Below are 25,106 nucleotides of genomic sequence, written 5' to 3' on the forward strand. Positions count from 1 at the left end.
TTTGCCCAGTTTCGTGCTCTCGATCCTTTTTTTTTAAAAAAAAACTCTTTCGGGATATGTCAAGGGCTTAGTACATTACACCCACTGAGACCACAGCACAGCCGATTGCCAAAGATCGATGCTACGTCTCACTACACGAAATAGGGTTGTGGTGTGCTGATGGCAAGAGACAGTCACTGCTCTAGAAATATCACGTACCTAATGTCAAACACAAGTGCGTCACAATATTACCTGATATAGCAGTTAATAATTTCAGAATCTAATGGGTGTCCCACATGCAGAAAACATACACTGTGCACCGGAAAGAATAAATTCTTTGACAATAATGAAAGCCCGTGTGCGAACTACGTTTCGTCGAAGACAGAGACGGCTGGCGAGATCTGGTAATGCCCTGTGCTAAAAAGCAGCTGGTCCTCAGAAGTGCCGTTTTGTGTTAACTGCAGTTATTCAATAAACCATCAACACATTTCTGACTTTCTAGTAGCCCTTCGACTTAAGATGACAAATATGTTGTCGTATGACTCCCACAAACAATGTTTGGCCTGTAGAGACTGAAGCATGCTTCTTGTATTAAATTTACACAGACAAAAATTGCTAGACAGTTCCACAAGCCCAGATTTTCACCAACACTGAATGCAAGTACACAATGTTATTTAACAGAAGATTTCAAATTATAATGTCTCCTCGTAAACTGTTGGCGAACGTTGCCCTAAGCCTGTCCTTGTAACAGAAAGCTGATAATTTATTATCTTCACATTTTATATCAAAATAGGCATTTATCTTGTACTGGTAAAAGAATTATAATTAATATAACCTCATATTGCGATGTATGTGTGAATTAAAGCTATGACATCTGAAAACTGATTGTTAAACAGCAAATACATAAATAAATGGTTAACAATTGCACTGTCAAAATCATAGCTGTACTACTATTTTTATTGAAGGTAATCAATTTCAGTCCAACATTGGACCATCTTTGGGTCTGCTGCACCAAAAGGAAAAAACCTGATAACAAGTATATACAATTCTAAGACATAACCATTATGTGTATACATATTATATGTACGTCATTGTTCATTATTACAAGAGACTTAGAATAAGCAGTAGTAACTGTAATAATCAATAACGGTCTACGTGTCATGTATATCCACGTGGTTTTTCTATTAGAATTGTACAAACTCGTTATCTGGTTTTCTCCTTTTGGTGCAACAGATGCAATGGTGGTTTGATGTTAGACCAAATGGCTCTAAGCACTATGGGGCTTAACATCCGAGGTCATCAGTCCCATTGACTTAGAGGTACTTAAACCTAAGGACATCACACACATCCAAGCCCGAGGCAGGATTCGAACCTGCGACCATAGCAGCAGCGCGGTTCTGGACTGAAGTGCCTAGAACCGCTCGGCTACAGTGGCCGGTGATGTTAGACCGAAATTGATTGTCTTTAACATAAAGAGTAGTACAGTGTGTATCTTACAGTGCAGCTCTTAACATTCCTATAAGCTGCTCGGCACCACCTAGACATAATAAATAAATCAAAATAAATGTCAGCCCGAATGCAGACATCCAACTGTCGGCAAGCACTCTCGTGCGATTACAATGTGGTGCTGTCGGTGACTGTGGTAATTTGCCTTCTCACTTTGTGTAATATCCTCCCAGGTAGCCAGGCATAAAATCTGTGCTCTGTGATATCACGCAGAAAGCAGTCGTACACTGAGAGATCTGGACGACCTAAAACTATTTCGATGACCCAAAAAACTTACTCTTCTACTGTCAACTGAGGATCAACTGCTGTCGACCACGTACGAGTGTCTCACAATAGTTCTCCTGGCAAATAAAAATGAGCCAAACGTACCATTCTGGAACAGTAGAAAAAATGTTTCTAGATTCAATCTTATTGGCAATTCCATGTTTCTCAGATCCCCTTATTCTGTTGTTATGACAATTAGGTGTAGAAGGTATATGCCATTAGTAATACTGATCTGTTCTGGCACATACTGTCTTTGCTGTTGTCCAAAAACAAGTTTGGTGCTACTCTATCCTGTGCAGCCTCTTCACCTCTGCAACAAACATACTTCTCAGTCTCTTTCTACAACTTGTACCTCCCACACTTGCCTCCATAACGAGTGAATGATCCTCTCTTTTAGTCAATTTGTGCCACAAAGATTTTTTGACCCAATTTGATTCGTACCCACTCATTAGTCATGCAATCCACTCTTCTAATCTTTAGCATTCGTTTGTAGCAGCACATTTCAAAATGCTTCTATTCTCTTCCGGTTCGGGCCGCTTTGGCACGATGTTAAGCTCCGGATAAATACCTACGGAAAAGACTTCCTGACATTTAGACGTACTTTCAATTTTGTTGACAACCATTTTAAAACTCTTTTCAATTCTCTATCCATTCTGTTTGAGTCCTTTACCACCTCTGACAAAATTATAATGTCATTAGCTAAATGACATCATTTTTTTGGAAATTTATCCTCGGTTTCCTTCAAAGATGCTGTCAAAGTGCAGACCGAATAAGATCGGGTATCAGCTACGACCCCTCCCCCCTCCCCCCATCTGACTCCCTTCTCGACCACTGCTCGCTTTACACATCCTTGTAACTGCCATGTGGTTTCTATATGAATTCTGTGTAACCTTTCACTCCCTGTATTTTATTCTTGCAACACCCAGAATTTTAAAGAATGCATTCCACTCAATATTGTCAAAAGTCTTCTCTTGATCTACTGACTTTCCATGTGATCTCTTAATATCCATACAAGCGCTTCTCTCTTCTTCAAAGGTGTCTTTAAGTTTTATCTAACAACAAATGCAACATTTACAGCTAAATGACATACATGCCATAAAAATATTCAATTTTCCCATTTGTACAGGGAGTAAGTTCACACATGTTTGTTCAGTCATAATGAAAATGTAGCCTCACGAAAACTGCAACAGTTTATAAGATACCTTCATCAGTCATAACATTATTTTAGCATCTCAATAAACAGATGGAAATAGACAGACTCTCACGGAGAATTGCTCTGCCCTCTCCAATTTTATTTATACTTATATGAATCTGAAGGAAAGTGCTCATGCTTCAGCTTTCAGAGGGTATATGACACAATAATAATAATAATAATAATTATAAACCTCGAAAAAAATCGTCTTTTCTGATTAGAAGGTTTAGGAGCACTATTAAGTGTAAAATGCTTATAACATATTAAGGCAGCTGTCGGTAGCTGAGTCTGCAGCACTGAAGTCTCGCGATCATAAAGTCACCAGTTTGATTCTCGCTAGTAGCACAATTTTTTTTTTTTACTTTTATTTAAATTTTGTTTTTAATAACACCTACAAATGTCAATTAATAAGTATTCAATTAATTTTTTTTAAAAAAAGAGACCTTTTTATTTTTAATAGCTGGTTGTACATAAATATAAGGGGAAATAAAAAAGTTTCCATTCAAAGACTGTGCTGTCCACAACCGGTACGCCAAATGGGAAAGTCACTGAGATCACTGAGGCAATTGTCCCACCAATGCATCTGGCTGAAGACACCCGTTTGGCAAACCACCGTAAATGCCTGCTACACATTCTTATCTGGCAGCAATCGCTGACCCTTCGAGTCCTTTTTAAAGGAACCCGAGGTGTGATAATCACACAGGGAGAGATCGGGACTACAGGGCGAGTGCACGAGTGTCTCCCACTCGAGTCAGAATAACTTCTGCAAGACGGCATTTGTGATACGGAGAAGTGAGTTATCGTGAAGCACCGTCACTCTCGTCACGCGCGATTCCACAGCGGTGATTTTTGACGACATTCAACCTCGTCCACATTCCTCATTCTCCGACGGACGCCACCGACGGCTGTTCTTCAGCAGCCGAGACAATAACAACAGCACATCTGTCTAGTCCCGATGCTTTCAGTAATAACGTCAACGTAGTTTGCATTTGCGCATTTACTGTACTTATTTACTGTACTTACAGCGAAAAAACACGAACGTCCTACTAATCTCTCACCCATGTCGGAGGTTTCATACTGGCACCGGCTTCGAGCTACGTTGCGTTCGTGCTCTCAAATGGAAATGCTTTGCTTGCCTCTTGTAACAAAAAACCTGAAGGAAACAGCTAATTGCATATACGTACATCATTCATAGTGTTCAGCTTTTGGGGAAATACTTTTTGACATTTCGAAGTTGAGCACCTAATTTTAATTTACTGCCAATTCTGGCAATTTCCTGCAATTAGTAATTGTTGTGTACATAGTTCCGCGTAGTCAGCGCATACACAACTTTCCCAATAGAGCGCACCCCGCTAAGCACAACAGCACAGGCGCAGCGCTCGTCCGTCTCCGCACTACGAGATGGCGCTGCCATAGAGACGGGCCAAATTCTGCTTCCGCCAATCCACGTATTAATATGTAACGCGACCAATGAGATTGCTGCTAACGTAGAACCTTTTCTCCTCGCGGATCACACTTGCGCAGTGATACATGAATGTGCGAGGTATTATTACGATTATACAGACCTCCGATTAGTCAGACTGCATTAGTTTGTACCAGTCTGTACGAGTTCTACATTTGTCTTTACCAGTCTATAGTCAAGTTTCAGTCTGCGCCTAATAAGATTACCATATTCCTGTACATAGCCATGAAGAGAAATGTATAGACACTTTTGTCAAGTATCAGAGATGAACCATGAACCATGGACCTTGCCGTTGGTGGGGAGGCTTGCGTGCCGCAGCGATACAGATAGCCGTACCGTAAGTGCAACCACAACGGAGGGGTATCTGTTGAGAGGCCAGACAAACGTGTGGTTCCTGAAGAGGGGCACCAGCCTTTTCAGTAGTTGCAAGGGCAACAGTCTGGATGATTGACTGATCTGGCCTTGTAACAATAACCAAAACGGCCTTGCTGTGCTGGTACTGCGAACGGCTGAAAGCAAGGGGAAACTACAGCCGTAATTTTTCCCGAGGGCATGCAGCTTTACTGTATGATTACATGATGATGGCATCCTCTTGGGTAAAATATTCCGGAGGTAAAATAGTCCCCCATTCGGATCTCCGGGCGGGGACTACTCAAGAGGATGTCGTTATCAGGAGAAAGAAAACTGGCGTTCTTCGGATCGGAGCGTGGAATGTCAGATCCCTTAATCGGGCAGGTAGGTTAGAAAATTTAAAAAGGGAAATGGATAGGTTGAAGTTAGATATAGTGGGAATTAGTGAAGTTCGGTGGCAGGAGGAACAAGACTTCTGGTCAGGTGACTACAGGGTTATAAACACAAAATCAAATAGGGGTAATGCAGGAGTAGGTTTAATAATGAATAGGAAAATAGGAACGCGGGTAAGCTACTACAAACAGCATAGTGAACGCATTATTGTGGCCAAGATAGATACGAAGCCCACGCCTACTACAGTAGTACAAGTTTATATGCCAACTAGCTCTGCAGATGACGAAGAAATTGAAGAAATGTATGATGAAATAAAAGAAATTATTCACATTGTGAAGGGAGACGAAAATTTAATAGTCATGGGTGACTGGAATTCGAGTGTAGGAAAAGGGAGAGAAGGAAACATAGTAGGTGAATATGGATTGGGGGACAGAAATGAAAGAGGAAGCCGCCTGGTCGAATTTTGCACAGAGCACAACATAATCATAACTAACACTTGGTTTAAGAATCATGAAAGAAGGTTGTATACATGGAAGAACCCTGGAGATACTAAAAGGTTTCAGATAGATTATATAATGGTAAGACAGAGATTTAGGAACCAGGTTTTAAATTGTAAGACATTTCCAGGGGCAGATGTGGACTCTGACCACAATCTATTGGTTATGACCTGTAGATTAAAACTGAAGAAACTGCAAAAAGGTGGGAATTTAAGGAGATGGGACCTGGATAAACTAAAAGAACCAGAGGTTGTACAGAGATTCAGGGAGAGCATAAGGGAGCAATTGACAGGAATGGGGGAAATAAATACAGTAGAAGAAGAATGGGTAGCTCTGAGGGATGAAGTAGTGAACGCAGCAGAGGATCAAGTAGGTAAAAAGACTAGGGCTAGTAGAAATCGTTGGGTAACAGAAGAAATATTGAATTTAATTGATGAAAGGAGAAAATATAAAAATGCAGTTAGTGAAACAGGCAAAAAGGAATACAAACGTCTCAAAAATGAGATCGACAGGAAGTGCAAAATGGCTAAGCAGGGTTGGCTAGAGGACAAATGTAAGGATGTAGAGGCCTATCTCACTAGGGGTAAGATAGATACCGCCTACAGGAAAATTAAAGAGACCTTTGGAGATAAGAGAACAACTTGTATGAATATCAAGAGCTCAGATGGAAACACAGTTCTAAGCAAAGAAGGGAAAGCAGAAAGGTGGAAGGAGTATATAGAGGGTCTATACAAGGGCGATGTACTTGAGGACAATATTATGGAAATGGAAGAGGATGTAGATGAAGATGAAATGGGAGATATGATACTGCGTGAAGAGTTTGACAGAGCACTGAAAGACCTGAGTCGAAACAAGGCCCCCGGAGTAGACAATATTCCATTGGAACTACTGACGGCCGTGGGAGAGCCAGTCCTGACAAAACTCTACCATCTGGTGAGCAACATGTATGAGACAGGCGAAATACCCTCAGACTTCAAGAAGAATATAATAATTCCAATCCCAAAGAAAGCAGGTGTTGACAGATGTGAAAATTACCGAACTATCAGTTTAATAAGTCACAGCTGCAAAATACTAACACGAATTCTTTACAGACGAATGGAAAAACTAGTAGAAGCCAACCTCGGGGAAGATCAGTTTGGATTCCGTAGAAACACTGGAACACGTGAGGCAATACTGAGCTTACGACTTATCTTAGAAGAAAGATTAAGGAAAGGCAAACCTACATTTCTAGCATTTGTAGACTTAGAGAAAGCTTTTGACAATGTTGACTGGAATACTCTCTTTCAAATTCTAAAGGTGGCAGGGGTAAAATACAGGGAGCGAAAGGCTATTTACAATTTGTACAGAAACCAGATGGCAGTTATAAGAGTCGAGGGACATGAAAGGGAAGCAGTGGTTGGGAAGGGAGTAAGACAGGGTTGTAGCCTCTCCCCAATGTTGTTCAATCTGTATATTGAGCAAGCAGTAAAGGAAACAAAAGAAAAATTCGGAGTAGGTATTAAAATTCATGGAGAAGAAATAAAAACTTTGAGGTTCGCCGATGACATTGTAATTCTGTCAGAGACAGCAAAGGACTTGCAAGAGCAGTTGAATGGAATGGACAGTGTCTTGAAAGGAGGATATAAGATGAACATCAACAAAAGCAAAACTAGGATAATGGAATGTAGTCTAATTAAGTTGGGTGATGCTGAGGGAATTAGATTAGGAAATGAGGCACTTAAAGTAGTAAAGGAGTTTTGCTATTTGGGGAGCAAAATAACTGATGACGGTCGAAGTAGAGAGGATATAAAATGTAGGCTGGCAATGGCAAAGAAAGCGTTTCTGAAGAAGAGAAATTTGTTAACATCCAGTATTGATTTAAGTGTCAGGAAGTCATTTCTGAAAGTATTCGTATGGAGTGTAGCCATGTATGGAAGTGAAACATGGACGATAAATAGTTTGGACAAGAAGAGAATAGAAGCTTTCGAAATGTGGTGCTACAGAAGAATGCTGAAGATTAGATGGGTAGATCACATAACTAATGAGGAAGTATTGAATAGGATTGGGGAGAAGAGAAGTTTGTGGCACAACTTGACCAGAAGAAGGGATCGGTTGGTAGGACATGTTCTGAGGCATCAAGGGATCACCAATTTAGTATTGGAGGGCAGCGTGGAGGGTAAAAATCGTAGAGGGAGACCAAGAGATGAATACACTAAGCAGATTCAGAAGGATGTAGGTTGCAGTAGGTACTGGGAGATGAAAAAGCTTGCACAGGATAGAGTAGCATGGAGAGCTGCATCAAACCAGTCTCAGGACTGAAGAGCACAACAACAACAACAACATCAGAGATATGTGAGAATAAGATTAACGTACCAATACCAAGGGAACTTCAGATTGTCAATTGTAAATAGCATCCAGAATAAAGTTAAGTAATGTTTATGCTTGTTATTATTTTAATAAATGTGTGTGAAAATTAATCAAGTTCTGTTTAAAGTTGGTCACCGTCAATCTACTACTCTAAGCGTGCAAGTAGCATTTCTATCGTCTGACCTAACAGCAGAAGATAAACACGCCACGATAAGACTACGAGACATAGTGCTGACACTCGCCTACTTCCTTAGAGTGACAAGTAAAATAATCTGACGGTGTGTGTACTGAAGGTCTTAAAGTACGCACACCACAGTAATTAAAAATAAAAATGTGTTTTTTATTATACATTATGATAACATTTTAGTTAACATTACTATTTGTTGATAAATACAGAATTTGGGAAAATTACAGACTGAACCACAGGCTTTACATCACGACACTGCTACGCTAAACACTCAGGTATTGACAGTACATTAACAGGGCAGAGAACTGTCGACGAAGGTTTCTCGGGTCTCCAGTCGGGTGACAGCATCGATATCTTGCAACATTTTGGGAAGTGTCATACTACCAATCTGCTGGCGAAGTCTTCGCCAGAAGACAGGTAGTACGACACTTCCCAAAACGTCACGAGATATCGGCACTACCACCCGGCTGGAGACCCGAGAAACCTTCATCGACAGTTTATGCCGGGAAAGCTTACAGTCACAGGGCAGAGAACTGTTCTAACCTGCAAAGACAATTTTTTGAGAACTGCATCACATCACTTTAGAGAATTGACAGTTGGGCAATGACCTTCAAATCCAACAAGCATAAGAAAATTGAAGAGGGCACAGAAGGGGGGAGAGAGGGAGAGGGAGAGGGGGAGAGAGAGGGGGAGGGAGAGGGGGAGGGAGAGGGAGAGGGAGAGAGAGAGAGAGAGAGAGAGAGAGAGAGAGAGAGCTGTATGTTAGGTGAAGTGAGAAGAAGCATCCCCAAAGCGGGGCAGTGCAGCACCTGGAGGGCTGGCCGCGGGCTCCGCCACCTGAGGTCCGGGCCCGGTCTGTAGAGGCGCAGTGAGGGCGGCAGCGGGGGCGGGCGCAGAGGTGGGGGCGCGGCCCTCGTAAGCCGTGCACACGCTGTCAGTCAGCGAATCTGCAGAACTCTGTCGTGTCTCTCAGCAGGCGAGCACGAGGTTTCACATTTACAACTGATTAGCATCACTACACTAATTAGAGCATCATGCATTTTATTTTACCTCACACGAGGTCATCAGCCCAAAATGACTAATGATAGGATGACTTATGTGTGTGGTGTGCAGTGTTGTGCGTGTGTGTGTGTGTGTGTGTGTGTGTGTGTGTGTGTGTGTGTATGCGGTTTTTCTTCAACTGGTGAAGGACTTTGATACTTGAATAATATTTAACAGTGCACTTTCAAATGTGCCTTCTGCTACACAATACGTGGTCAATAGCACTCTGTCCTAATTCCGTCCATTAAATTTCGGGCACACAGCCACGTAAATACTACTACTTCCACTGATATTTTGGCCCCCCACTGTCCAGCCGTCCTCAGAGTGAGTTGCGAAACTGACGAGCTGCCGAGAGTGGCCTCGTATAGCCTACTGCGGTATTATTGCGTGTGCGGGTCACACGTGCCAGTCAGCGGTGAAGATGTACACGTACACATGTGACACTCTACCGTATCTTCCTTTGTCGTCGGCGTTGTCGTTGTTGCCGTGAGGCACCGTTATACCGAGTGGAAAGGCGCGTCAATCTTAGAGCGTGAGATATGGTAACCTTAAGTAATTGACAACATACAACGGTGACGGTAGCACCTGATTCCAGAATAGCTGCAGTAGTTAGGATCTACGAACTACCCCCTCTTGACCAGGTTCCCAAAACTTAACTCGTAACGGGATCTCTTCGAAGGAAATTATCATAACGATCATTTATAAAGGCTTCGTACAACGATAAGAAATGTTACAGTTTATAGAATAATGACAGATACGACCAAACTGTCTTGTTTCTTCTGTTTTATTTAACATAACTTTGTTCACAGTTTTATTTCGCATTCACCACTCATTCACACTCTGGTGTGGAGTATATGCGAGTGCCTGAACCCTAACTCCCAAGTTCCATCAAAACCCTTTGATGAACAGTTTTGGTTGCTCGACACCAACAGTCAATGATAATGATACAGTTTTTCTCCTTTTCATAAATTGGAGCCCGCTCTCCGCGACATAATAAAAAAAAAAAAGGTCTCAATAAAGCGTCCCTCGTGAGATGCGTATAGATTTATCCTGGAATTGACTGCCCTGTAGGTGTACTCAATTTAATGACCACAATTCGCTATCCGGGATTTCGTGTTACTAAATGTCCTTTTGTTACTCTGATTGTATACCATAGTTATTTAAACTCGCCCCTATATTTTTTCACTATGCACAGTTAGCACTTCTTTACTTGTTTATTTCTAAGAGTAAACGAAAAAAATTACGCCGTATCATCGGCTTCATCGATATAAAGCAAAACACCTCAATACGCCCAATTTTACTTCTTTTAATATGATCGGCTACCTTACTCATTAATTTACTACATATTATTTCCAATAACAATAAACAGGTATCGCCATTACATTTTAATTGTATTCAAAAGCATGTTATTATCATTATGACCGACCAAATCTTAACAAATCGCGTGGCGTGCATTTTTAACGATAGCTTTGCACTTGCCCAGCCTTTATTCATGCAATATTATATATAAATATACAGACAGGACTGAAAGATCGCTCTTTCTACCGTAACCAACAGAGGCAAATACGCTATTCAAGTTCGGTTACATCTATCTTGACTCGTATTGTTACAACACCTGTGGTGAAAATGTACAGACACACTATTCATTTATCGACATCCGTTCAGTGGCAATAAAACAATGACTCCCCTGCAATTTAATTAACTGACTTCTCTGCAATTTAATTAAATGACTTCTCTGCAATTTAATTACAATGAGAGTTGGATTCCTTATCCAAATCAAAACTGTTATCTCAATTTATTAAGTTATCGGTCAATTGAATCTGTACGGCTTCCTCGAATGTAGAACCCCAAATGGAAGGGGAGGGTGCTAAAATCTTCACGTCACTGTAGTTCACTGAATGACCTCTACCTATGCAATATTCAGCCAAAGCTGATTTGTCTGGTTGTACTAAGCATGTGTATCTTTGGTGTTCCACGCACCTCTTGTGAACGGTGCACAGTCTGACCGACAGGTGACGTATAACAATTTCCGCGAGGAATCTCATACACATTTGCCTTCGCAGTACTCAGTAAGGCTGTAATCTCTGTAGGAGGCTGGAAGATCACCTCGACACGGCATCTGTCAACAGTACGGCTTTTCTGCACAGAAACAGAACCCACAAAAGGAAAAATGCTCTCGATCTGAAGATATCATTTTCTTCTTCCAGATCACGTCCTCATCTCCTGGAATTCACATCGAATGCTCTGAGACTTTGGTGCTAGGAATATCCGTTCGCTCTAAAAATGTTTTCCAGATGTGTAATTAATTGTAGAGAAGTCACTGAGGTTCACCAAACGTACACCGATAGGCAAATTGAATGTCCGAACGCTCTCAGGTGGCACACATGTAAGTGTACTCCTCTGCTGCCGACTAGCATCTGTGACCCGTACATGCAGTAACACCACGGTAGACTATATAAGGCCGTGTTCGGCCCTCACTGCCGGTCTCTCGACCCACTCCGAGGACGGCCAGACAGTACGACCCCAAAATATCAGTGGACGAAGTAGTATTTGCACGGCCGCGTTCCCGGAATTTAATAGGTTACCGTAATTCAAATTCTTATTACATTGTCTCTCACATTACTTCCAAGTATACCACACACTTTACATGATTGTGTACATTTTAAATAAAATGAAGGTAAGTCATTTACAATTCCGGAAATTTTGTTAAATTTATACAGAGATTGTCGTGCCAATGCAATTTAAATAAACACTCGCATTCCCTGGCTGTCAGTCGTGGGAATGAGAACCGGACGCACGTGAGTGCGGGAGCTACTGTGCTGAGGCTACAACTGCTTGTGTCGTTTGCAAACTGTTTAAGTGTGTGTTAGAGACATTAAACTCTTAGTGCAATGTTGTTTACATTGTGCATGCTAGGAAACAAACTATGCAAAACAGAAATTGTTATTCACATTAAAGTAACATTCAAATACTTTTAACACTCCACAACATTAAAAATAGTATACACGTGTTAGAACTCAAAAAATTCGAATATAACGTGACACAGATGCATCCAATCGTTACAGGAGAAACTGTTTCACGTTAACGCAACCGCTACCAGAGAGCGGGACCGGCCCGTACCCGAGCTGCTGCTCTCCGTCATGGGCGGCGGGAGGGTCGGCAGCAGCGGAGGCGCCGCCACCTGCGGGCCCGCCACCGCCGGGAACCCGTGGGCTGCCACCTGCCGCTCCTCCGAGGACCGCTTCCTGCCGGGCGTCCTGCGAGTGCACACAGTTACCAGTTACCACGTTACAGTCCGTCCGGCAGTGTCACAGTTCCGAACAACTTAATGCTGCCAATCTTCTTACCGACTGACAATACCCGTGACAAAAAATTATTTGTGCAGTCATAAAACAACAATATACGTCTAGCATAAATTCCCAGACACTGTGTGTCGCGACATCAGTCCCGGCAACTGCCCGAAGGGAAGGAAGCGCCCGCTCGGTTGTGTCGGTGGGTACTCTGCAGGTCTCAGTCTTCTCCCGGAGATGTGCAGATGTCCTAAGAAAGTTGATAATGAGGATAGTGAAATAATGGTAGAAGCTGAAGAAATGAATTAAAATTTGTGCCTAGCAAGCAGGAGACCTGGACGCACATTCTACATCTTCATCTACATCCATACTCCGCAAGCCACCTGACGGTTTGTGGCGGAGGGTACCTCGAGTATCTCTATCGGTTCTCCCTTCTCTTCCAGTCTCGTATCGTTCGTGGAAAGAAGGATTGTCGGTATGCCTCTGTGTGGGCTCTAATCTCTCTGATTTTATCCTCACGGTCTCTTCGTGAGATATACGTAGGAGGGAGCAATATACTGCTCGACTCCTCGGTGAAGGTATGATCTGGAAACTTCGACAAAAGCCCGTACCGAGCTACTGAGCGTCTCTCCTGCAGAGTCTTCCAATAGAGTTTATCTATCATCTCCGTAACGCTTTAGCGATTACTAAATGATCCTGTAACGAAGTGCGCTGCTCTCCGTCGGATCTTCTCTATCTCTTCTATGGACTCTATCTGGAACGGATCCCACACTGCTGACCAGTATTCGAGCAGTGGGCGAACAAGCGTACTGTAACCTACTTCCTTTGTTTTCGGATTGCATTTCCTTAGGATTCTTTCAATGGATCTCAGTCTGGCATCTGCTTTACTGACGATCAACATTATATGATCATTCCATTTTAAATCACTCCTAATGTGTACTCCCAGATAATTTTTGGAATTAACTGCTTCCAGTTGCTGACCTGCTTTATTGTAGCTAAATGATAAGGGATCTTTCTTTCTATGTATTCGCAGCCCATTACACTTGTCTACATTGCGATTCAATTGCCATTTCCTGCACCGTGCGTCAATTTGCTGCAGATCCTCCTGCATTTCAGTACAATTTTCCATTGTTACAATCTCTCGATATACCACAGCATCATCCAAAAAAGCCTCAGTGAACTTACGATGTCATCCATGAGGTCATTTATGTATATTGTGAATAGCAACGGTCCTATGACACTCCCCTGCGACACACCTGAAGTCACTCTTACTTCAGAAGACTTCTCTCCATTGAGAATGACGTGTTGCGTTCTGTTATCTAGGAACTCTTCAATCCAATCACACAATTGGTCTGATAGTCCATATGCTCTTACTTTGTTCATTAAACGACTGTGGGGAACTGTATGAATGCCTTGCGTTTGTCAAGAAACACAGCATCTACCTGGGAACCCGTGTCTGTGGCCCTCTGAGTCTCGTGTACGAATAGCGCGAGATGGGTTTCACGCGATCGTCTTTTTCAAAACCCATGCTGATTCCTACAGAGTAGCTTTCTAGTCTCTAGAAACGTCATTATACTCGAACATAATATGTGTTCCAAAATTCCGTCTGTGGCACAAATTTTAATTCATTTCTTCAGCTTCTGTCATTTTCAAAGATAATGCCAAGATTCGTATGTGTCGGAGAAAATTTAATTCTGTCAGAATAATGAAATGTTGTAAAGAAACTTCTGAAAAGGAGTACAATCTCGTAATCTTAAGTATTAACATGCCAGATTAGTTTGAGTTGTCGCACATTTTAAGGACGGGAAAAGACGTCAAATGTCAACTTACAACTCGTAAGGAGAGTTTACTCCTAAAATGTCATGTAGAAGAGATCATTTGCTTTCTTTAATTTAAAGTAGTAATTACAACTTGGGTGATGTAGACTGGAAGATGAATTTGGAAAGTATGTGGTCGAATATATTATTATTATGTTGGTGCATAAGTTCTGAACCTTTTTACGTAAGTCTGATGAATACGTAACACAAACTTTAGTCATCAATAATATATTCTCTGGAGCAACTGAATTACATTCTCTGCCAGGGTTTCGACTACCTCTTGTCGTGCCCTGAAATGAGAAATGTCCTGCCCGCTATCCTTCCCACCCCTCCCACAGTGGTATTGCGCCATCCACCAATCCTACACGATATATCCAACCTCATCAACTCAACAAACATTTTAAGAATCTCTTAAGAGCAAAACAGTCTACAGCTAAAAATGGAAACGATCCAAAGACCAATTACATAGGTGTTCTTATTCATTCTGGGACGAATTCAATACGAAGCAGCAGTCGGCAAGAAATTTTAAGTGAGATGAGAAACATCATTTGTGCAGCCAAAGCATTGTACACAAACTCAAGACTGGTTGTCTGACATGTTCCACATCCTGGAGGACCTCCTCACTACGGATCAATTGGAATGAAAGTAATTCTAATCTAATCTAATCTAAGTGGAATTCTGCACAGAAGGTCAGTAAGCAGTTCTTATACAAACAACATAAACAGTGCTATCAGGGAACAGTGTGACGAATCCAGCACAATATTCGTTGACCCCAACAAATTTTTAAGTGACAAATGCCTGGGAAGGGATGGCATGCATTTAAACAGACTAGGCTTACTGAATGTCAGTAAAATTATTACAGACATCTGTAAAATCATTAAGAACAAGGGAAACTGATACTGTGTGAAGGGGGTGAAAATTCAAACGTGAAAACTGAAAATAAAAAATGTCTTCAAGGCAGAATTTCCAATATAAATATAAGTACTACAGACAGTAAGTTCCAGAACGACATGAAAAATTCTTCTGTATTATGTTTTACTGAACACTGGCTTGACAAAGAGAAACTTCATATGGTACGTAGTCCAAATTTTATATTGGTTAGTTACTTTTCTTGAAAATTCTATAAATATGGTGATAGTTGCATTTATGTTAAAAATAGCATAAATTTTAACTGTATGCCTTATGTAGAAAAATTATCCATAGAGAAAGATATTGAGGTAAATGGAATTGAAATCACGGATGAAAAAATTGCTATAAGTCTATACAGAATGCCAACTGGCAACGGAAATCCTAACTGTCCCCTGTGAATACATTTTTCAAAGTATTCTGTATGTAAACAAAAATATTGACTGCCATGTTAAAAATTCTTTAGTAGACAGCTATGAAACTAGAAACCAATATAATCTGCATCTAGAGAGGAAAAATAAAGTTAAAACTCAGTACAGCTTATTGTACAATGCCGTTAAATTATATAATAAATTACCCCAAAATATAAAAGATATTGACACAATTGGAAAGTTCAAAACAAAACTAAAAAATTTTTTATTAAATAAAAGTTATTACACGTAGTGTAATTAAAGTAGCCTGCAATGTAACAAACAAGGAAAAAATTATAATATGAAATCCAGAATTGATCAGTACTATAAGAAAATTACACAAGGATATAAAACTAATGTAAGATACCCTAAAATGTGTGTAAATATTAATTTTATGTGTATAAACTGTAGTTATATTGTATTGTATATGATTTTGCTGACGAAAAAGTCCTGGAATTCTGAAAAATTCCCGAGTTTTTACCAGAGTTCGCTGTTGTCCTTGGCTGTATAACCCTGTACTAATGAGGAGGTAGTGAACAGAATTGGGAGACATGAAACCTGTGGCAGAACATGACCAACAGACGGGGTCAGCTGACAGGACACACTTTGAGACATCAAGGGATTTTGTGTGTGTGTGTGTGTGTGTGTGTGTGTGTGTGGGGGGGGGGGGGGGGGGGGGGATTGTAGAGAGATGCTAAGAGATGAATACAATAAGCAGATTCAGAAGGAGGTAGGTTGCAGTAGTTATTTGGGGATCAAGAGGCTTGGACAAAGTAGAGCATCATCGAGTGCTGCATCAGACGAGTCTTTGGACTGTAGACCACAACATCTTCATCATATGGTAATATAAAATAAATTCATGATGTAATTTCTACCATGATAAGATGACAGTGTATTATTCATGGTTTTATCCTCTGATGCTAACTATTTTATATTTCACCTAATACCAAATACTTATGAACCTGATGATTGTCCAACGACTGAAACTGATTGTATAAATAAACTATTTTAGCAGCAGCTTAAGTAGGTAATACAATATTTTTCAGAAAAATATTTTCACAGATACTTCCAAATATATTATCACTAAATGATCAGTGAGTAAGTAATTAAGATGTTTCAGTTCTTTAAGTGAAAGTAATTAATACTGTGCTCTACAGAGAGTTGTCAACTAACACTCGAACAGAATTGTCAAGTAACACTGCGTATTTGTGAGAAAAGCGCTCAAAAAGACTGTGTTGTGTCACCCCTCATTAAATCGACCAAGACTTATACGAATAATTGTAAGAACAGTTATTATTATTATGTTCTTTAAGTTTGTTTTTGGTTTTCAGAAATACTGTGGGAAGAAAGTTTATTACGTCGCAGATAACGTGGAAGACGTTGCCCAATGATCATCACGAAAGTTCGACGTAGTGGCAAGTGGGCAAGGAATAAAACGAATGCTGCAAACTACCACAAGCCACGGAAGAGCCTGGGCCGCGAGTGCGTCGAGCTTCCTAGATCGTTGTTGGAGAACGTCAAAGGAAGAGAGATGCTGCTTTCTCTCTGTAAACAGATTGATCGAGTCTTGAGAGGTTCATGTAAAACGTATAGGCGGGTGACACATTAGAAGGGACCTGATGCCTGTAATACTTCCACAGTTGTTAAACGGCAAAACCAATAGTTCGTCATTTACATAGATAAAAAGTAGTAAAGATATAGGAAAGGAAGAGTTGCGACGTCAGAACGAAAAGTGATACATCGCTCAGCAACGAAGGAGGATGTAAACATCGGGCGTTACGTGGTGAACACAAATCAACTGATAAAATAGTAAGTCTGTAATTAAGCATAAAGCCACGTAACACTGCAACTGTTAAGACAGATAAGACTTTTACCAAAAAATAGTCTCAGATAAGTGACGTTTCATCGAGTCCCCTAGAAGTACAGTTCCGATTTATGTATGCCGCAAAAAGCACCGTCACCAATTCCGACAGAAAGGTGGTGGCCCCACCTGGCTCCGCTGCCATCCAGGACTTCGATGCTGCTCTGGCTGGGGTTGCTGATGATCTCGATGTCGCTCTCGCAGCGTCGCGGACCCCCGCTGCCGGTGCCCGAAGGCGTCGCACTCGCAGACGGCTCCCCCAGCGCGTCCAGCGAGGCCGCCGAACCTGCGAGGGTCGAGTGGTAAGCGCTCGGTACTAAAGATTGGTGTAAAACTTATCTATCGGACACTGGAAAATCGAGACAGAATAATAGTGACTATACGTATTACAACAGATCACCCGTATTTACTCAAATCTACGCCGCACTTTTTTTCCAGTTTTTGTAATCAAAAATCCGCCTGCGGCTTAGAATCGAGTGCAACGTAAGCAGAAGTTCTGAAAAATCTTGGTAGGTGCCGCCACAACTAACTTCTGCTGTAGAATATATGAAGCACTACACAGGCATGCTTTGCAGGCACAAAGATAAATACTGGCGCCAAAACCTCTGCGTCAGTAAATAAATTTAAGAAAAGGGTGGAAGGCGAGCTTTTTTCTCCGCCCCGAGTTTCGACCACTGCATTTTCATACATTATCCAACGAAGTAAATACAAATTCCGTATTGTTCATCTTCGAATGTAGCAGCCTTTCAATGTACTACGAAAATCCGACTGGCAAGACTGTTTGGGATGTTTGTCTGTCAATATGGCTAACTCTACGTTCTGAATTTTTTCCTACCTGTGAGAAGAGATGGTTGCTAATAGGAACTTTTATGAATTGTGAATCACATGCAGTATTCTCTTCACCATAAGAATAATACGAATGCAAACATTTTGCCATGTATGCTTTCATGTTTGCTGCTATCTCATCTAAATCCTGTCTGCCTAATAATCTACGAAACTAAGAGTGAGAAAACAGCAAACGCAGAAGAATATACATATCGTGTCATGTTTACATTAGTATTATTCTTATGCCGAACAGTGATACAGTCAGAAATGAAGCACGGCAACTGACTAGATTTTAAAATCTAAAATGACTCTAATTTCTGTGCAGAATGTAATGTACTAAAGAGGCGTATGCAAAGATTTTCAAACAGAGAAAATTTTTCGATAAAATCTCATTTAGAACATCTTCTATCATACGCAGTCTATTATTTGGTTCTTGTTTATCATTATCAAAGAAAGCAGCAGTGTAAGCAATAACAAGTTTCAAACGGAGAAAAATTTTCAATAAACTCTTGTTTAGAACATCTTCTATCATACGCAGTCTATTATTTGGTTCTTGTTTATCAATATCAAAGAAAGCAGCAGTGTAAGTAACAACAAATAGCAGTCTCTTCCCATTTTTTGGCTAATGAGACAATTCCTCTCTCTCTTTTTTTAATTGTAAGCGGCGGTAGTGTGCACAAAAGCAAGCCATGCCTCGAGTGGCGACAGGCTGTAAACACACATTATCAGAATGCGACAAACATGACACAGTACAATAAAGCATTTTCAGCTTAGAGTGACATAAACACCTATAACAAAAAGAACGGCACTTATCAGATCAAAGAAAAATAAGCAATCAATTCAAACCACACGAAGTAAGCGAAAAAGGAAGAGTAGTCGTATAAAAACGGACGGAACACCTGACGCATAGCAATGGCTACCTGGTAAAGCTGAACTGCTAAGCTTACGATTCGAACCAAACTACTGTAGCTGTATCGTCATTCATTCGACCAACTTTGATTCGATTTGGAGGTGCGGCCTAAAACTTCTCTCTCCCCTCTTTTTGAGTCTCAAATTTCAGGTGCGGCTTAGATTCGGGAAATTTTTTTCCCTCGATTTTGAGTCTCATTTTTCAGATGCGGCTTAGATTCAAGTAAATACGGTACTTGTCAAGCAGAGGAGGTGTCAAGCAGGACAGTTGCATTTCTACGTAGGCTCACACAAACGGCCACCGTCATCTCCGGACGTCGTGGTCCCGATACGCGGGTGAGCCAGTGGGATACGAGGCGTGTGTGAGGCCGGAGTGGGAGTCGGGCGCAGGGGACGGGGACCGGTTGAGGCGAGGGGACTACGTCGCAGGGAGAGCTCTCGCCCGTGCAATTCGGAGAAGCTGCACCAACCGTCAAGTAGTCGTCTGAGACCTGCACACGGTGTCACGTGACAATCGGGCAGTCTGGCCGTCTTTCGGCCACAGTTCGATGTCAGGCACTGACAGCTCTCCAGTACCGCAAACGTGCAGAATCGCAAGTGACAGACGTGGTCGAGTCGGTAGATGGTACGGCCGCTTTCACAGACGGCCCTAACTTTGAAGGCTGTGACAGGACTGGAGTAGTCGGTACTGGGAGGGTGCACAGGACAGGTCTACTGCGGGGGTACGTCACAGCCACGAGCCTCACAATCTGGGCACCTCTCTCTGCTCGTGTGTGCATCTCCCACAGTGGGAAATCAGTGAGTAAGAAGGAAAATGTAAACTCTAACAAACATTCAACTTAATGGACAGGGGAAAAAGCAGCTACCTGAGAAAGACTACAAAAGTAAAAATCAGTGAGAAATGCTAATTTTGGGACAGGATAAAAAAAAAAACAAAAAAAAAACGGGAAGATATTACAAAGCAGGACGTGAGTAGAAACATTTCAATCGAGATGTGACACAGAAATATAAGAGTGCCTAGAAAGAATGAACCCGAGCAAATAAAACAAAGAGTTATACAATGTTTTGAACAAATAAAGTGGAAATCTGACCGGTTCACAAAAGTGCGTGAAGATCTCTAAAAAACTGGCACAAATAAGCCAGGAACTGGTGACATAACCGGCAAAACAAAATTAAGTAGTGGGTAGGTCTCCAAGTCAAAATGGATCCAAGAAGAGAGGAAAGAAAAGTGACAGTGTTAAGTAGTAAACACGAACTCCTGGAGGAGGTGCAGAGTTGAAGTTGTGGCTCGGTGACGGCAGCCGGTAAGAGAGAAACGGAAGAAGTGTGACAGAACTGACGGTAACAATTAAAGACAACATTCCATTCTTCCTGTTGCGTACAGATTTCTAACTTGATGAGCAACGAACAAAACGTGACCTCGACTTACATTCGGCATTGGAGAATATTGGTCAGATTCGAGATCTGCAATACAAAACATTAACTTATTCACTATTTAGTTTGTAGTTGAGAATCTTTTCTCTTTGCCTTATGTGATATACAAACATTTCTAGTCCGTCAATTAAATCCACTGTATGTGATTTTTGGAAGTGATGGAGACTCTTAAGATTTTCTTCTTTGTTTTTGAATGGGTGTCCAGTGCTTTTTATGTGTGTGGCTATTGCTGATTTTGTAAATTTGTTACACGTGTAACAGTTGATGCATTCATTGCATATTGTTTGAAAGTTCCTGCCAGTTTGTCCTATGCAGCAGCTTGAGCAAATTTTACATGTTAGTCTGTATAATACTGAGAATATTTATCTTTTTTTATTATTTAGGGTGTAGACGAATTTCTGTTGTAGTTTGTTCACTTTATGTGACCTAAATACGTTTGCTACTTTTTGGGAAAATGTTACCTACGTAATGTATGCTGCCCACACTGTGCTGTCCATTCCTTGTAGAGAACCAGGAATTTATTTTTTATTTCTGTCTGCATTTTATTTGTCACTCAGCTGGGTAAGTCATTAGCCACATCTGATGTCTCATTTTTCTCGCTGATCTCTTTGTTCATTGGGATTTTGTTCGCTTTGTGCCCTGTCGTTTTGTATGCAGCTTTCTTGTGTACATCTGAGTGATGTGATGTTCAGGGATTGTGTAGCTGGAAGTTGTCTCTTTTCTGTATATCTTGAAATTGTGCCTGCTCTTTTGGTTTTCTATGCACAAATCTAGAAAATTAATGCTGTTTTTTGTATCCAGCTGTGAAATTTACTTTTTTGTTTACATTATTAAATGATTTATGATGTTACTGGTGTCAATGGTGTTTCCAATGACTAAAATTAAGGAATCATCTAGATATCTCTTGAAGTACACTGTGTTTTGGAAGAAGTGTCTTGTCTGCTGAATATTTTCTGTTCTAGGTGGTGTACGAAAAAGTCCGCAATCGAGCCAGATGCAAATGAGCCCACAGCTACTCCAAGTCATCACTGATAAACATTACCACTGAATGCAAAGTAATTGTAGCTGGGATTTAATTCAATTAACTCTATAAACTCAATAAATTAAATTGTGAACGCTTTTGTTGGCAGGTTTGTGATATCTAGTAATATAAAATGGGCAGCATCTGAAATGTTTATTTCTTTTATTTCAGTGACTAGTAAGTATGTTGTTCTTTATTACTGCAATGGCTTCTTTAACAGGGATATTAGAATATAGGTTTGTGATGTCTAAAAGTAAAACTGAATTCCGTCGGAACAGGCCTCGAAGGCCCGACGGACCGACTGCAGTGTTGTCCTCAGCCGGCAGGCTAGTAGAACCTGACAGTGCTTCACATCGGTGATCTGACAGGAACCTGTGTTACCAGTGCAGCGAGGCCGTTGGCAGGTTTGCGATATCTAGCAATATAAAATGGGCAGCATCTGAAATGTTTATTTCTTTTATTTCAGTGACTAGTGAGTACCGTTTTTTTAAAGTACTTGTTGTTTCATACGTGAAGTACTTTTTAGGAACTGACTGAGTCTGTGATAAGTTTGTACGTGGGGCTGTTCGTACCATTAACTAAATGTCTCACTGTATATTCTTTCTCATGTACATTGGGTTCGCATCTTAATATGGAGGCTTTAGGATCCATAGAGATGATGTACTTCTTTTTATATTCTGTCAGTAAGAAATGTATTAGCTTTGACTGCTTTGTTGGATCTCTGTTTGTCTGTATTATGTTGCTTTGCAAGAAGAATTTTAGAGGTATTCTTTAAGACTTTGTGCAGTTTGTAACGTATGGCAGATTTTTCACCGTCATTTAGTTTTACAACGTCTGTCGCATTCTTCGTTGCTGTACGAACTGTTTCCGTGTATCGTTTGACAGGTTTTCTTCTGCATTATATTTTAAACCTTTAACAGGTTTACCTCTCTATCATTGAATACAATATGTTGTTTACTACTCTGCTGTAGAATATAAGTGTGTTTTTAACACTGTTCACTTCTTTCTTATTCTGATATTGTTTGGATTTTACATTGTTTGGATTCTTACTGTGTGTATTAACGCGAAATCAGTTCCTAAGAATATTTCACATATGAAACAACATATACTGTAAAAAACAGTACCATACTGGTCACTGAAATAGCAGAAATTGACATTCCAGATTGTGCCCATTTTATATCAACAGATATCACAAACACGCCAATGGCATTTTTTGGCATTGCTGCAATGGTAGCACTGGTTCCCATCAGACCACCGGAGTTAAGTGCCATCGGGGTCGGATAGCATCTGGAAGGAATGCCATCTGCATCTGCCGAGTACTGTGCAGTGTGTACTCAGCCCTCGTGAAGCAAACAGAGAAACCACTTGATTGATAAGTGGCAGCTCCGATCACAAAAGCTGCCAACGGCCGGGAGAGCAGTGTACTGATCACACACCGTTCCGTATCCACAGCCGGTGAATACGACAGAAAAATGGAGGTCGATCAGCAGCATTGGGCCTTCGACGCTGGATCAGATAGAGTTTAGTTCTCTACACCTACATACTCTGCAAATCACATTTAAGTGTCTCGCAGAGGGTTCATCAAACCACCTTTACAATTCTCTATTATTCCAATTTCGTATAGTGCACAGAAAGAAGGAACACCTACATCTTTCGGTACGAGCTCTGATTTCCCTTATTTTATTGTGGTGATCGTTTCTCACTATGTAGGTTGCCGTCAACAAAATATTTTTTCATACGGAGGAGAAAGTTGGTGATTGGAGTTTCGTGAGAATATTGCTGCGCAATGAAAAATGCCTTTGTTTTAATGATGTCTGTCCCAAATCCTGTATCATTTCAGTGACACTTTCTCCCCTATTTTGGGATAATACAAAATGTGCTGTCCCTCTTTGAAGTTTTTCGATGTACTCTGTCAATCAAATCTGGTAAGGATCCTACACTGCGCAGCAGTATTCTAAAAGAGGACGGACGAGCTGGTGTAGGCAGTCTCTTTAGTAAATCTGTTACATTTTCTAAGTGTCCTGTCAATAATATGCAGTCTTTGGTTTGCCTTACCCACAACATTTTCTGTGTGTTCCTTCCAATTTAAGTTGTTCGCAATTGTAATTCCAAGGTATTTAGCTGAATTAACAGCCTTTAGATTTGAATGATTTATCGTGTAACCGAAGTGCAACGGACCCGCGAGTTCGGACCGACTACTCGACAGTGTGCTGCGACGGCAGCCTCACCTATGCTGGACTGCGAGGGAGAGTCGGCGAGGGGAGGGTCCTCCGGGGCCGGTGCGGTGGCAGCGACGGCGGTGTGGATGTCGGCCCTCCTGCGGGACGGCGGTTCTGCCACTGCACCTCCGGTCGGCCGCAGCAGTGGCTGTTGCTCGGGCTGCGGCTGCGGCTCCTCCTCGGCCTGCACCACGACAGCGCTGCCGCAGTTTGGGCACCGGAGGGTCCCGTCGAGCCGGGGATCTGGTACATATGCAAATTGCTTTTTGACCTGTTCTGATGACACAGTTTCATAGAACGAGAGGGATTCCAGCAATATACAGGGTTATTCTAAATGACGGACACATTTTCAAAACTTCGTATTTATTCAAGTACAAATCCAAAATGAACAAGCTTTATACCAATGAAAATAGAAAGTTTCAAAGTTTTTTTCATAATTTTTCATACCAGTTTAATAAATTTAATAATTTGTAATTAATTAGTTTTTAATAATTATATAAGAATTAGAAATGTGATAAATGTTGAAAATGTTAAATGTGGCCACCGTTGGCTGCACGGCAAACATCGCTGCGGTAGCCAAACACGCCCACACACGCGAAAGCGTATTTGCCGTTACCAAGTGCACGGCAGCGGTGATCCGGTTCGCAGATTGTTCGGGGTGGTCGGTAGAGGTGGGAGGTAAACAGCTTGCTTCACATAACCCCGTAAGAAATAGTTGCGAAGTGCGAGATCGGTAGATCTCAGTGGCTAGAAGTGCAGAGCCAGGTCCTCGAGTCCCCTGCGACTGATCCAGTGCTGAGGAAGGGAGTCATGCGAAAAGCCTCGTACGTCACGGTGGCTATGGGGGCGGAGTTCCATTCTGTTGGAAAACGAAGTCCTGGGAAACTTCCGTAAGTTGAGGGAACAGCACTGTTCCAACATGTCCAGGTATGTGATTCCCGTTACAGTTCTTTTCGCAAAGAAAAGTGGTCCGTAAACCTTCGTGGTACAGAACACGTCAATCGGTAAGTCTCTTTTGTGTTGCAATGAATTTTCAACACTCCATATACTCAAATACTGAATTAGGTAAAAAATGCCCACTGCACTGCAATTTGCGACTCACTTTCCACAAACTCAAAATGCAGAAAACCTTGTCCTCTACAGTCGCCATCTCACTCACAACTGACAGTGAAACGGAACGACAGCCCTATTGCCGC

The 25,106-nt window shown here is 41.4% G+C and overlaps 1 protein-coding gene across 1 annotated transcript in view; it reads right to left on the minus strand.

Annotated features, from left to right (window-relative positions):
• The window catches only part of LOC124552655 (serine/threonine-protein kinase 11-interacting protein), a 277,366-nt gene that overhangs the window by 97,604 nt on the left and 154,656 nt on the right, over window positions 1-25,106 (minus strand). The window contains exons 12-15 of the mRNA XM_047126981.1: window positions 23,920-24,153; window positions 17,632-17,788; window positions 12,339-12,475; window positions 8,987-9,145 (exon numbers count right to left, since the gene is read on the minus strand). Coding sequence (XP_046982937.1) covers window positions 8,987-9,145; window positions 12,339-12,475; window positions 17,632-17,788; window positions 23,920-24,153 — 687 coding nt within the window. The remainder of the gene's footprint in view (window positions 1-8,986; window positions 9,146-12,338; window positions 12,476-17,631; window positions 17,789-23,919; window positions 24,154-25,106) is intronic.

Source organism: Schistocerca americana, chromosome 10 (genome assembly GCF_021461395.2).
Source record: "Schistocerca americana isolate TAMUIC-IGC-003095 chromosome 10, iqSchAmer2.1, whole genome shotgun sequence".
NCBI lineage: Eukaryota > Metazoa > Arthropoda > Insecta > Orthoptera > Acrididae > Schistocerca > Schistocerca americana.